Source organism: Ipomoea nil, unplaced genomic scaffold (genome assembly GCF_001879475.1).
Source record: "Ipomoea nil cultivar Tokyo-kokei standard unplaced genomic scaffold, Asagao_1.1 scaffold3314, whole genome shotgun sequence".
NCBI classification, from domain to species: domain Eukaryota; kingdom Viridiplantae; phylum Streptophyta; class Magnoliopsida; order Solanales; family Convolvulaceae; genus Ipomoea; species Ipomoea nil.
This window is the reverse complement of record NW_017619742.1, coordinates 7358007-7370497: the sequence shown is the minus strand read 5'-3', so window position 1 is coordinate 7370497 and position 12491 is coordinate 7358007. Positions and strand designations below refer to the sequence as shown.

Below are 12491 nucleotides of genomic sequence, written 5' to 3'. Positions count from 1 at the left end.
CTACTTGACCATTCCCCTGAGGGTAGGCCACTGATGATCGGATTGAGGTCGTCCCGATCGTTGCCAAGAAGTTTTGGAAATACCGACTCACAAACTGTCGGCCATTATCACTTATCAATTACACAGGGACGCCGAATCGAGACACGACATTTCGCCATAAGAAACAGGCGCATTGTTGGGAGGTGACGTGGCCAAGGGCTCGGCCTCGATCCATTTGGAAAAGTAATCAATTACGACGATGACAAAACGCCGACGTCTAGATAACTGCGGAAAGGACCCTAAAATATCCACCCCCCACCGAGTGAATGGAATTGCTGTCGTGACTGGCTGATAGAATGTTGCAGGACGACTGGGCATCCGGGCATAAAGTTAACACGTCTCACAGCCTTTAGCGAACTTCTCACAGTGTAATTATATAGACGACCAATAATATCTGATCACCATTATGCGACGAGCAAGCGACCGCCCTCCTTGATGCGATGAACAGAGACCCGAGTGTAGCTCGTTCATAACCAACTCCGCTTCGAAAGAATTGAGGCACCGCATCAAGGGACCGCCATACGATCTCCGATATAAACGGCCTTCCTGCACCTAGAACCTTGGCGCCAGTAGTTTGGCTTTCCGAGCGCGCTGTGGGTCATCCGGCAGATAGGCATGCTGCAAATATTCCATCAAATCAGTAATCCAAGTCTCTTCGACCAGGACGACCGGTAGCCGATGGATGTTGTGCCTTGGAATCATTAGGATCCGAGCAATCTTGGACATATGCTCGAGGGCATCTTGAGCCAACTTAGATAAGATATCTGCATCAGTGTTATCTAACCGGGGAACATGCCGAACAGCATATGCTCGGAATAAGTTAAGTTTTTCCATTGCTAGATCCCGATAAGCTTGGAGTCGCTCACCGTTAACCTCATATTCCCCGAGTACTTGCCCGACCACCAGGCGGAATCCGTTTGCGCTCGGATGTAATCAGCCCCCAGGTCTCGAGCACATTGTAATCCATTGATGAATGCTTCATATTCTGCCTCATTATTGGTGGGGGTGAACTGATACATCAAGGCGTAATAAACTTTGAAGCCTTCTGGGCTCGTGACCACTACTCCTCCGCCCGCTCATTTTTTGTTGCTCGATCCGTCAGTGGCCAATGTCCACCAAGCCGCTTCAGGATCTTCCAAGTCTTGAGGTTGGGTGTCCTGAGCGGTGCATTCGACAAGGAAATCGGCCAAGGCTTGACCCTTGATAGCTGGGCGCGATCGGTATTCTATGGCGAACTGAGTCAACATCAACGCCCATTTCACTAGGCATCCGGAGGAAGAAGCGGTGCGAAGGACAGCCCCGATCGGCTGGTCGGTCAAGACACGGATGACTCATCCCTGGAAATAGGGGGCCAACTTCTTGGCAGCTGTGTACAATGCATAAAAGACCTTCTCCAAGCGGGAATAACGGAGTTCCGGACCATGCAGCGCATGACTCACATAATACACGGGTCGTTGAGTGCCCTCTTGATCTGTTCGGCACTCATCATCCCAAGTAAACCCACTGACCTTTGGCAACACCTTGAAGAAAGGCAGAGCCCGTTCCGCCAGTTTAGAGAGGAATCTGCTCAAAGCTGCTAACCTACCGGTCAATTGCTGTACTTCTCGGAGGGTCGTGGGAGGCTACATGTCAAGGATCGCTTTCACTTTGGCCGGATTGGGCTCAATCCCTCGCTTAGTCATCATATAACCCAAAAACTTTCCTGTTTGAACTGCAAACGTACACTTAGTAGGGTTTAGACGTAACTGATACGTTCGCATGATCTGAAAACATTGTCGGAGATCCCGAGTATGATCCGCTCGGTCCCGGCTCTTAATAAGCATGTCGTCAATGTATGCCTCCATGGTTCCGCCCAACAGGTCTTCAAACAGCATATTAATCATTCGTTGATATATGGCCCCTGCATTTCGCAGACCGAACGGCATAACTCGGTAACAATACAAGCCATCGGGCGTGACAAATGACGTCTTACTCTCATGCTCATGACTCATCATGATCTGGTAGTAGGCTTTAAAGGCATCCATGAAGCTCATCAATTCCGCCCCAGCCGTTTCATCTACCATCTTATGAATGCTCGGTAACGGATAAGGGTCCAAAGGACACGCTTTGTTCAAGTTAGTGAAATCGATGCACATCCTCCATGATGGTGGCTTGGGAACCAATACTATGTTAGCCACCCACTCGGGATAAGTGACCGGGCGGATGTGCCCGATTGCAGCCATCTTTTTTACTTCTTCCTGCACAAACTCCCTGCGGTCTGAGGACAAGTGCCTGGTCTTTTGCTTGATCGGCTTCCTGGCAGGGTCCACGGCCAGTCGATGGCATATCACGGTGCGGTCAATCCTGGGCATGTCCTCTGGGCCCCACGCGAATATATCGGCGAATTCCCGAAGGACGGCCAAGACCTCTAATCGAAGCTCGGGGTTAGAGCTCAACTGATCTTGACCTTCCGTTCAGGTCGGTCTTCTATCAAGGAGACTTCTTCTATTTCCTCGGAGGGCTCGGGCTGCTCCTTTCGATCTTTTCTGGCTTCTTTGGTGACGGTATTCACGCCCGAAGAGCCGGAGTCTCGTTGGTTGACTGCTCGGGAATAACATTGTCTGGCTGATTGGGCATCACCGCGCAACACTCCGACCCTAGCCGAGGTGGGGAACTTCATGCACAGGTGGGGCATGGATATAATTCCCCCGACCCTCATGATCGCCGGGCGGCCCAAGATGGCATTATGGACGCAACGAAGGTTGACCACGACAAACTCCATCTGTGTCTTAACCGACTTGGGGGAGTCCCCAATTCAATCGGGAGGATGATTTTTCCCCCGGGGTGAATAGTGTCCCCGGTAAATCCAGACAAAGGCGCCCCGACCGGAGTCAACTCTCAACGATCGAACTTTAACTTCTCAAAAACGTCCAGGTAGAGGACGTTCACGCTGCTTCTAGTATCAACCATCACCCTCTGTATATCTACTCCCATGATATCAATTGTAACTACCAGAGCCTCCATCCCCGTATCCCCGGTCTCGGGCTGATCCTCCAACGCGAAGGTGATCGGCTCCATCTTCTGTCGCTTACCGGTCTCGCGAGATTCCACAATCGCGACCGGGTAAGGCTCTCGGGGTTGAGATGCATCCTCCAAACCCCCAAATATGACATGGATGGTCGGCTTAGATGTAGGGTGACTGTCATACTTGGGATCGGAGTCTGTCTGGTCATGGTTCGACCGTTCAGACCAATCGGAACGCCGATGGTCTCTTTTCCCGGTCGATTTCTTATTCTCTTCTCTCTTTCCCATGCACTTGTCCAGCTTGCCGGCTTGAAGTAGGTCTTCTAACAATTGTCTCAAAGTCGTACACTCTTTAGTATCGTGCCCACTGCATCTGTGATAAGCGCAATGCTTTGGCTTGTCCTTCCCTTCCTGTCCAAGACGTGGCAATCGAATGAGATTACATGACTGCGCATACTACAAGGCTTTCGCGACCGATCGGTTCAAGGTCGTGAAGTTCTCCGGGCGCGTTCGGGATCGGTAGTGCTCTGCCGAACGATTATCTGATCGTCCAGGGGGCTTCCGGGATGAACCGACTTCCTGAGACCGTTTGACAGTGTTAGCCTCTCCGGCATTGGCATAATCTGTCACTCGGCGAAGTGCTTCCTCATACGTTACCAGCGGATAAAGAGTAAAGTCTTGGTATAAATACCCGGCTCTCAAGGAAATGTGCAACATATGGATCGCCGTCAGGTCGTCCATTGGCTCGACCTCACCTACGGCCGCTTTCCATTTAACCAAAAAGTCGGTCAAAGTCTCCCCTTCCAACTATTTAGCCTTCTCCAGGTACATGTAAGGCTTCTGAATGATTTTCGAAGTCACAAACTTCCGATTGAACTTAGTCGCCAGGTTGGCAAAACAAGAGATAGACCCTGGGTCCAACGTTCTAAACCACTCGGCTGCTCATCCAGATAACGTCGAGTAAAAAGCTCGACACATCACCGCGTCACTCACACCCATCATCAGCATGTTCCCGTAATAGGTATTGATGTGGACCTCCGGGTCTGTTCGCCCATCGTATTCCTTATTACCGGGAATGCGCAGGTCGAGTGGGTACGGCTGAGCCATGATCTCAACTGTGAAGGGGTCCGCAATAATGAAGCGGTGTGGCCCGGAGGGCCCGAAGCATGCCCATGCTGCCACCGAGTGAATTCTGCTCGCAACTCGTTCACCATTCCCGGGTGTCATCTTGCTCGGTTGTCCGGGTTCGTTCACGGGCTCGGCGAAGACGTTGCAGATGGGGTCCGCTGTTTCCTGATGATTCCGCTTGACTGGCCGCGCGCATAGGCGAGTCTACCGACCTCCTATCCGGGTCTTGTGGTCCCAATCGTTGGCGCATTGCCGGCCGAAGACGCTCAAACACGCTCGCGCGATTGTCTTGTGGCTCAAGCTCATCTACTGCCTGGACATGAGTTTCCTACAGTGGTTCCTCCGTTGCCCCTGCCCCCTGCGATCCCAACCTTGAGCAAGTCGAGCGCCTAGTCCGGGGACCGGGCTGGAGCTCGGACTCGGTCTGTATTGTTGGTTGGCTCGGGGGAACAGAAGCGGGAGCCGTGTATGCAGGCCTATAAGGTTGATAATTGCCCGGCGGATAATACATTGGGGTCCCGGGCCAGTAACCATACGGAGCAGGTGGTGCTGGATGTGGAAAGTATCCCGGGTACGGGAGTTACTGGCCAGGTGGCGGATACATCGGTTGAACATAATTGACCGGGTTAGGAGCCACCGAGTGAGGGGGTGAGAGGTAGAGGTTCAGGTCGACGGTTGGACCATATTGTGTGTGATGGTCGGAAGAGTTGTTCGCATCCTCCCCTATATATTGCATATATGGATACATGTTTTCGGGATGTAGGCACTTCTTCGTTCGTGACTAATTATACCGTTCCCCACAGACGAGGCCAAAATGATAGTGTAAATACATCGTAGACCTAGTATAATCTACATGACTACTCCGAGGGCCGACTAACTGCGGTCGGGCTGCTCTGTATATAGCCTCTTGATCGTTCCAAAAGTCCCCTTCGCCTTATCCGCCGTGGATATTTATAGCCCATCGCCGGGAACAGCCTCCGGCCTACCGGCATGTACTCCACAACATCCACGTGTCAAAGCCTGATATGCACTCTCTGTCGTTGCCTGGTGCTGCCACTTGCCCCTCTCTTGCGATACCGCTTTCACGTGGAACAAAGGTACGTCGGTCGAGCAGAACACCGGCCAGGAGACAAATCAAGCGGGCGAACTTGAACGCCTCTAAGCAAGAAGGTCAACACAAGGTCCTACGGACGACTGGTACCGACCGCCTTCTCACCACAACGCTCGGGCAAAGGAACTGTACTAAATGACGCGGAGACTAAGTTAGGTCGGTCGGCATATATCCTACCAAAAGCTAAGAGATAAGTTTTGAAATTTACCTTTATTTTCTGCATTTTGTTTCCTTTTGATGCCTATAATGGTGGACTTTGTAATTTTCTTCATTGCAATGTGTATCTTTAAAAAAAATGTCCTTGAATTCTTGATTTTGACTGACCTATGACAGTGTTTAAACTTGTTCAAACCTATTTGAATTTAGCAGAATAGTAAGTCTTGTGGTAATGTGGGCATATTTATATTGTTGGGACTTTTGAGCTTTTAAGTGGAACTGAAGGGTTTTTTGTAGGTGTAATGATAGTTGTTGACAACTTTTATTTCATTTTAAATAATATATTGTTTTTCAAACAATTTTTTCACTTTTCCTTCTAAACAGTAAGAATTCTTTAATGTAATGTTGTATGTTAATACTAAATATATCTATTGACTTTATTCTGTCTTTGTTAGACTTTCTTTATATATTTCAGTTTATAATTTTAAATTTTCATGCAAGGTAAGATTAGATTACATATTAAGTTTGTTACCGAGTGGTGGTTTTATGATTGTGGGATTCAATGTGTCCCAATTACTGTATTATTTAAAATTAACTACGGCTTTAGTTCCTAAATTTGCTGAGCAATGATTAGTTTAATTTGTTTTGTTGAATTCACTTCCAACTCTTAAATTGTCATCATACTTGATTCTATAATGTATTAAAATTCTTGTGTTATTTATTTCTGTCAGTGGAAATAGCCGTGTTTTTAAACCGAAATACTAATCATTTATTTGGTCCATTAACATGTCATCGTAGTATTTAATAGTATGTTGTAAATAGTTTGAACTTCTGTTGACATATTTAATTAGTTATGCTTTACCAATTATGTATGAAAACTCCAAATTTAGCAGATTTATCTATTCTTGAGTTGTGATTTGACCGGAATCAATTGAGGTTTTATATATTTGTTGTCTACTTTAGCAGGTCAAAGTGTCTGGGCACTGCAAGTCCAAAAACTGCAGATGGTTCTGCATGAGGGTTGCAGCTTATCTGTGGAGCTGAATTTGTTAATTAGGTGAGTATTGAAGGGGGAACACCAAGCTTGGTGATCCAATGGTGATTTTGATGAAGCTTAATCTGCATGGCATCTGTTATTAGCATTGCTGGTGGGCTATATTTAGCCCAGTGGCCATTTGGGGGTAAAGATGTCTAGTTGTTTAATGATAGATTTCGCTTCTTTGTTTAGACTTTTGGCCTTTTTGATGGTCATGAGTTGCTTAGAGCAACTTTTGGGCTCTAAGCTTGTACATACTTGTTTAGGTTGTCACTTTTGCGGCACCTTTGTACAGAATTTTATAAATTCAATATACAACCTCAGTTTAAAACCCAAAAAAAAAAAAAAGAAAACTCACAGTTTGTTAGTTCATAAATTTTTATATATTAGAAATTAGGTGAGTTTTGAAGGGAGATCACCAAGCTTGGTGATCCGATGGTGATTTACATAAAGCGTAAGGCCTAAATAATCTGTTATTAGCATGGCAACTAGGCTGTATATAGCCCAGTTGCCACTAAAACATAAATATTTTCAGATTATTTAGGCCTAATTTGGCTTCTTTGTTTAGCCTTTTGGCCTCTTTGGTGGTATTGAGTTGCTTAGGGCCAATTTCGGGCTCTAAGATTGTACATACTTGTTTGTGTGGTCACTTTTGGATTACTTTTGTACAGAAATTTTTTGAATTGAATATTACTCAATTTAAAACTAATGCAAAAAAAAAAAAAAAATATCGCATTAGGTTATGCTATTTTTTAAAAATGTTCGTAACTAAAATGCAAATTTGCAAAGCAGCATGTGTTGTATTGACTTGAACTATTATAATATAGTGTATGATATTTAAACAAAGTAGTGAATGATAGTTTAAACAAAGAAGCCAAAGTAGGTTACTATAGTGTTGCATTCAAAATATATATATATCTCACTACACACGAAATCTTACTAAAGTGAATATCATTCAAATTACAACAGATTAGTATAATTTGAATTTGTTCATTTAACTTAGGGTGTTTTATGTACATGTTTGTATTCATCATCTCCCAACCACATAGATGTTTCAAAATCCTTGAACTTTTCTCGAATTAAGGTTATTAGTTATTTAGTACTTGATGTGGGATTTTATTATACATGTTGGTTTATTTCTCTACGAGTGGCAGATATATGTTGCAATTAAAGTGAACAATGGTGAAGGCAAACAACTTAGCATGTTTGTTGAAGGTACAACTTAGCATAATTAAAGCTACAAAAAAGGTACAATGCTATTATTGAATAATCTCTTTATCTACATTGTCAAGAAAAATCAATTAGTACTACTTACATCTCTATTCTAAATTTGAATACAAAAATGTTGAATCTGTACATATAATGTCTTTTTAGCATGTTTGTTGAATATTTGATTATTCCATTGCATCACCATCATTCTTGAGAGTGTACCTAAACAGAAAATCAAGAAAAATGAAAGAAAGGTAATATAAAACTGCCCCATAGAAATCAATTTTCCAAAATTTGACAAAATTTGAGATTAGGCCCAAAACCACAGTCCAAACAAATTACAGTGGTAAAAAAATAGCCACTGAATATTTCATATTCTCTATTCCAGCAAGTTGCTATTTGTACCTTATTTACCTGCAAAAAAAAAAAACCTCACTTCCATGAATTACACATAGCAATATGACCTATTAGCAGTTAGTCACAGTAGTTAATATCAAATAGTGATTAACAGTAATACAATAATAGCAAAACAGTTATCCAACCTTAAAAAATATTAGAACAACAACACTGTCATAAGTAAGATCACACAGGATTAGCAAAATACATCATACTAAATTGTCTACATCATGATAACAATATTTATTAAGAATAAATCATGCTACATTTTTTCCTTCTTGATGTTGGATTCCTTCAACTTCTTGCGACTTTTGGATGAAGAAAACTCATCCAAAAGTGACCTTTTAGTAGTTACTGAATTGACAACAGTGTCATCCACATCCTTTTGAGAGGGCTGCACAGATGCAGGACTATTAACCTCTTCTCCAATAGATTCTTCATGTGTTTAACAAAAGCATGTTTCAGTTATAGTATTAGGTAATAAAAATTACATAACTTATTAAGAGGTTTAGTAAGAAATTCTTACTTCAGAATTTTCATGAGTGTTGGTTTCCTCCTCAAGCATCCTTGACATTAAATCCTGCTATTGATGCTCCACAAATTTGTCACTATAGGTTTTCAGCAAATGTTCATCCCTTACCAGCCTTAACACATTGTATGGAGAATTAATACCCCTCTTTAGAGCCTATTTAAAACCTATTTTAAACAGCATTTTCATTCCCACAATAGTATCCAACTCAGGGGGTGCTTCAACATCAACCTGGTAATTTAGATTGCATTAGTCCATTTTTAACAGCATTACAGTCTCAACAATAAGGTATTTTTAGGCTGCAAAAATTTACCTCCTTGTATTTCTGATACAAAAGAGAAGCAGGAATCCCCACCAGTTCTGCCACTTCTCTATCCCAAAGCAATAGTGGAACATCTCCACTCTTGTCTAGAGCAATGATCAGCACTTTATACTTGACTGTACCCTGAGTATATGGCTTTTGACACTTAGTACAAATGAGTGATCATCCCTCTTCTTTAAGTTTCTTATTACAGCCGGGTGACATGCATGATACATAGTACCACCCATCCTCACAATCTAAACCCAAGATCGCAGCAGCAACATTGTAGTCCCCATCCTATAAAATACACATAGATTAATTAATGTGTAAAAGAAATAGAGCAAGTGAGATATAATTTAATTATGAACAGGTAGTAAATTTTTTTGCTTACCTCTTGAATCTTCTTAAGATCATAGCAAGTAGTGACAATGACAGAAGCATTTTTAAAGTCACTAATGCCTGTAGACTGTGAGTGCAGAGTGCTAGTACTAAGACTTCGCATGGGAGTATTTTCAGATTTCAACCTTCAACAAAATTTTTGAAAAAATAGACTTGTTATATAGCTGCTGAAATTATAAATCTTTATATTATTCCATTATTTATATACTAACATTTTTTTTCCAGAAAATGGCATGTGATGAAAATATTTTCTGATGCCCATACTTGACTAAATTCATAAAACATTTTTGAAGAAACAGACTTGTTATATAGCTGCTAAAATTATAAATCTTTATACTATTCCATTATTTATATACTAACATTTTTTTTTCCCGGAAAATGGCATGTGATGAAAATATTTTCTGATGCCCATACTTGACTAAATTTATAAAACATTTATGACTAAATTGCCTATTTGCCTTATTCCTTTGGATTTTGACATGGTTTTATGTGGCCACTACCAAACTGTGTCTGTGTCTGATCTCTTCGGTTAAATGTAAGTAGAAATTTCTTAGTGTTCTCTATATACTATTCCATTAATTATATACTAACACCTTTTTTTCCAGAAAGTTGCATGTGATGAAAATATTTTCTGATGCCCATACTTGACTAAATTCATAAAACATTTATGACTACCTTCCCTATTTGTTTCTAGGAATTACAGTATGACTAAATTCCCTAAACATTTACGACTAATTGTTTCTAGGAATTACAGTATTACAGTATATTGTTTCAGAAAATGTTTTTTATCTGACTAATTACAGTAGATGAGTAAATTTACAGTATATGACTAATTACAGTAGATGACTAATTGACCTTATTATATTACAGTATATGACTAATTACAGTAGACAGTAGATGAGTAATTTTTTTGTCTGACTAATTACAGTAGATGAGTCAATTTAATAAGACTTAAATTAGGTCTACTTACTTCGACTTGAACTCTAGGAATTCCTCAAAATCCTCATTGAACCAAAACTTGGTAGCATCGTATGAGCTGGTGATTCTCACCTCACCTAAAAAAAAAAAAAAAAACATAGATATATTAGGTAACTGAACTGAGTAATAGGCATTAGACTCAACAGGATAGAAAAACTTACCACTAACCAACTTAGCCCGACAGCACTGAATGACTACAATAAGTGGTTCCTTCGAATCACTATTGTAATACGACATAAGAGAAGAAACATGTTCATTCCAAAGTGTACATGTCAGGGTGTTCTCACTGTCATCAAATCAGTACAAAACAAAAAAAAAAACTATTGTATTAAAGACTAAATACAGTAATTGTGTTAATTGAAGCAAAGTAAATTTATTTAAAACTTACGCATTGTCTTCAATTTGAAAGTCACTAAGTCGTGTTGCATTTCCACCTATAATCTTATCCACAGAATTATAGATCTCAATGACACGACCAATAACATCTGCCAAGTTAAAAAGAATTACAGTAAGATGTTAGTAGTTCAGTTTAGTAAGATATTAAAAAACTTTACAAATGTAGAGATAGTACCAATAAGTTCCTTGTCATTAACATCGGCAGGGTCTTTTAAAGAAATGAAACTCTTTAAGTGAAACATTTTAAAAGGAAATCCTATAGAACTTATCTCCTTCACTTGTGTTTTATAGTTGAATTTGATCATATACTCATGTTGTGTAATCTTGTACACATAGTCATTTGTGGCAGCCATGAAATTTTTAATTTCGAACAGTTTCCCCTCTTTTAATATTTCTCTATATTTGACCACATCTTTTTTTTGAATGGTGGCATGAATGTAGTCTCCCTGCCAATCACAAAAACAGAAATTAGTAGGATTTGAAATAGGATTAGATTAGTATATAGCAGTAATATGATGCATTAAAAAAAAAAAAAAAAAAAAACAATACCTCTTCATCATGGAACAATACTTCCATACTCTTACTGGTCTGGCCCTCTCCCCTTTTCTCTGGAACTTCGTATACCCGTACTACTCTAACCTGGATTGCCCTGAGATGGTGTTCAGGTTTGATGTTTTTCACAGCTATGAACATTGAAGGCATTTTGTTCAACCAAAAGTGATTTCAAATGCTAGAACAATAATCTTATTTTCGAAAGGAATTTTTGCACCCATAAGCCGGTTATTTATAGAGTTTGAAGATTTGAAGATTTCAAGTTTATGAACAGCAGCCACTTTATGGGAAATAGACGATTTCATTGAATGGTTAAAATGCAGATTTAAACTCTGTGTATTCTCTATATAAATTTCTTCTTTTTTTTTTTTTACTGTGAGCATCTCTTTAGTTAAGCTTTTGTTATCAGATGATGATAATGATGTAGTTTAGACTACCAAGAGTTCTACGTTAAATGAACTGCTTGGGAAGCAAGGATTGTAGGTTGGGTAGATTTGAATTGCTTTAGAATACGAAGAGTTTTCTCTATCAAAACGGTTAGGCAGATTCCCAATGTGTAATGTCATTAGACACGCGATTAAATAACCGGATATTCTATCTATGATATCTTCTCAAAACGTCGTAGTATCAAATGGGCGGGAAAAAATTTTGTCAAAAACTTCTTGCTTTATTATAGAGTTAGATTAGCTTAGATTATACTGTGAATCATGCTCCACATTACAATGTGGATTATGAATATATATAAATGTTATTTTTAATATATTTAAGGTTCATTATTTGTGATGTACCAAATAATGTATCTTCAGTATACAAATAATGAATCTTCAAAAAATGAGCATTCAATGTATTAAAAAATGAACCTTCAAAAACTGACCATTCAATTTATTAAGATAAAAATAAACATTTTTTTATATTAGTAAGGAAGGGGGAAACCCAAAGTACAGAGTATGACTATTTAGGATTACAAAGAAAACGCCACGAAGGGTAGCCTGCTAAGTCATCTTCAAGGAGGCCAAGTACTTCATCTGGTGGATCGAAGAGCACATGCAAGCCTATGGGGAACTTATAAGAAGATTTAGCTAACATATCGGCCACACCATTCAGTTCTCTCGCTACTGGAAATAGCTGCCAAACTTCTAATCTTCTAAGCTCTTTCTTGCAGGCCTCTAAAACATTATGAGCCGCAATGCAGGGTGGTCTGGTATTGAGTATGTAATCCACAAGAAAGGTGGAATCTGATTCGAATACAGCCTTAGTA

At 40.6% G+C, this 12491-nt stretch overlaps 1 protein-coding gene across 1 annotated transcript; it reads right to left on the bottom strand.

Annotated features, from left to right (window-relative positions):
• Positions 1-7867: 7867 nt before the first annotated feature.
• Positions 7868-11383, bottom strand: LOC109169488. Its single transcript, XM_019318371.1, has 11 exons — positions 11231-11383; positions 10857-11127; positions 10674-10770; positions 10447-10571; positions 10278-10362; positions 9300-9432; positions 9143-9205; positions 8921-9052; positions 8775-8838; positions 8345-8513; positions 7868-7904 (listed from the first exon to the last, which is right to left on the bottom strand). Exons 1-11 carry the CDS (start codon positions 11381-11383, stop codon positions 7868-7870), a joined length of 1329 nt encoding a protein of 442 aa, XP_019173916.1.
• Between the last annotated feature and the right edge of the window lie 1108 nt (positions 11384-12491).

What these genes read in the sequence shown, in the direction of transcription:
- LOC109169488 (XM_019318371.1), bottom strand. Translation starts at nt 11,383, where the DNA reads ATGCCTTCAATGTTCATAGCTGTGAAAAACATCAAACCTGAACACCAT. An exon ending in TAATGACAAGGAACTTATTG is followed by an intron (nt 10,771 to 10,856) that starts GTACTATCTCTA and finishes TTAACTTGGCAG; the next exon opens with ATGTTATTGGTCGTGTCATT. An exon ending in GTGAGGATGGGTGGTACTAT is followed by an intron (nt 9,053 to 9,142) that starts GTATCATGCATG and finishes CCATATACTCAG; the next exon opens with GGTACAGTCAAGTATAAAGT.